Source organism: Alligator sinensis, unplaced genomic scaffold (genome assembly GCF_000455745.1).
Source record: "Alligator sinensis unplaced genomic scaffold, ASM45574v1 scaffold705_1, whole genome shotgun sequence".
NCBI classification, from domain to species: Eukaryota; Metazoa; Chordata; order Crocodylia; family Alligatoridae; genus Alligator; species Alligator sinensis.
Window position 1 is genome coordinate 604,399 of NW_005842663.1, and position 2,317 is coordinate 606,715.

A 2,317-nucleotide genomic window follows, 5' to 3' on the forward strand; every position below is an offset into this window, starting at 1 on the left:
AGTTAGGCTTACAGTTAGGCCCTCTGTAAAACTGTAGGCTAGCCCAGCAATCTATCTGTGCATCTTATCTGGTTGCAAGATCATTGACTAGATCCAGGAATATTAGAATTTATATTCACCACTTCCCCTTTCTCTGTGTAAATTGCCGTGCACCTTTTTAAATGGTTCTGGTTTTAAACAATTTTGTCCTTTACCACTTTCTTGGTCTTGGTCACGCAAGTTGAACAGAATGTCTGGACTGTGCCCCCTACAGACACTGCATCTATGACCCTGCTATAGGGAAGGGAGTGTTCCAGAGGCACTCCATGCTTTATCCTGGCATTGGGTATCCATTCTTCCAGTGGGATTCCAAAGTCCTTATCTCCTTGGAAAAGGCAGGAGCTAATCCAGATGGGGTGCAGTGATATGGCTATACTCCCCTTTTGGATTGGATCACACCCCGGAAGCTCTGGGGAGTTTTTCCCTCTTCTCCATCCTGCTCAGAGGCACATCCCCGCCTCTCCTCTTCCTCCCCTCCCCCATCTGCAGCTACTGTTTTATCTACTGTCCCAACACTGGGGAGGCTTCAAAGCCATTCCTGCATGCTACAGCTTGAGGACATCCCATATCCCAGCTCCAAGGATGAGTTATGCCCATAGGAACTGTTCTCTTTGCTTCTAGGAGGGCCACTGCCTGTAGCAATGTCCCACTCCCAAACCTGAGGGCTACCTCAAATTTTCCTATCTGGGAGGATCCCAGGTTCCTCAGAGAAAGAACAGCACCCCCTACAGGAAATACATGACCCCAAGTCTTGCTTCTGGGGAGCCAGGGAAGGATACCCAGTCATCTCCCCAAGGCACTCCCTGAATGACTCACCCCCTCCCCCTTGTATCAAGCTGTTTGCCCCTCACTAGGCCAAGCAGTTACATACAATGTGAGCTCCCCTGTGGAAAAGGCACTGGTCACCCATTTCAGGTCTTGCAGCTTGAAAGGAACCAGCACCAGGTGCACCCCATGCTGAAGGTTCATAGCACTCTCTGGATACATGAAGTGGTGTGTTGTTCTTGTACCAACGTCCTTCTCAAACCCCACAGTCTGTGCTCTGTTCATTCTGGAGTAAAACAGAGAAATCAGAGACCAAATTGCAATCACGTAATGCAGGCAACATACCATGGTCCTGGGTGCATCAGGCAGGGCTCATTCAGGTCAGCAGGCTCTGGGCACAGCCTAACAACAAGGGAGCAACTGGGGGGCCTGGAGATCAGGCTGAAGTGATTATCTTTATGGCTGGGGCTCACTGGGGTTGCTCCAATGCCAATTATTTTATGGCAGTGTCAATCCCCAGCATTGTGGCACACCCCCTTCAGCAAAATTAGATAGGCCAGGGTGAAGGGGATGGTGGGAACAGGTTGAGGGTACAAGAATAAATGGGTGAGTTGTTCACATACCCACTGTACATCCTGAAAGTTTCTCCCTGGTCCATTAAGTAACCAGGTGGCCCAGCAACAGTTTAAACTTCTCCTTTTAGCCCCCATCACCACTGGTTAAGAAAGGAGCCTGCTAGGAAACACCCCATGTACTAGGTCCTGAGTCCAAGCTTAACTGTGTCTCTGCTGGGGGATTTCATCCCTGGGCTTACTGGCAGAGATGCACATGGCTAAGTTAGGCCACATCAGGATACCATGCTCCTCAAGGTGTGTAAGGCCAGCCCAGCATTGGGGGCTGGCTCCTACTGAAGAGGTAAGTGAAGCAGGTGGATGATTCAGGTCCCAGATGCCTGCCTGAGTCAGCTCTGTTCCACTCACCTCAGAACCCAGTCGTGCGAATCAATCTCTGTACCATGGCTGGAGCCCTTCAGCTTCCCAGAATTTCCCACCACCGCACATGTCCTGCACCCGGCTGTGTCCCACACACCAGTGACTGGGGATGGGAGAATGTCAAACATGTGCCTGATTATTCCCTGGAGCTGGGTTCTGCTCTGGGAGCCCTGCAGCTTCTGTAGAATCAAGAGAAAAGACACTGTGTCTGGAGAGAGACATAAGAGCAAATCCATAGCACAGAGACAGGAGCTAGGGCAAGGGTAGAGAATATTTAGGCTGGAGTGCCACTTAAGGAGTTTTGGTGGGCTGGGAGGGGGGAGATGATGCTGACCAGGCCCAGAGCAGCAGAAGCTGGGGACCATGGTGGGGAGACCTGGAACAGCACTACAGGTGGGGGCAAATGGTCCTATCTGGCTCCAGGCCCATCCACCCTGGACCCACTGCCAGAGGTGTTGGATGGAGCCGGCAGGCAGGTGTGCAGGTGGGGTCTCCATGGAGACCGGCCCGGGGACCCCATG

At 51.9% G+C, this 2,317-nt stretch overlaps 1 protein-coding gene across 1 annotated transcript in view; it reads right to left on the reverse strand.

Moving 5' to 3' along the window:
• Positions 1-870: 870 nt before the first annotated feature.
• LOC112551930 (CMP-N-acetylneuraminate-beta-galactosamide-alpha-2,3-sialyltransferase 2-like) overlaps positions 871-2,317 on the reverse strand; it is a 2,965-nt gene continuing 1,518 nt past the window's right edge. The window contains exons 2-3 of the mRNA XM_025215732.1: positions 1,785-1,975; positions 871-1,090 (exon numbers count right to left, since the gene is read on the reverse strand). Of these exons, the coding sequence (XP_025071517.1) occupies positions 871-1,090; positions 1,785-1,975 (411 nt within the window). The remainder of the gene's footprint in view (positions 1,091-1,784; positions 1,976-2,317) is intronic.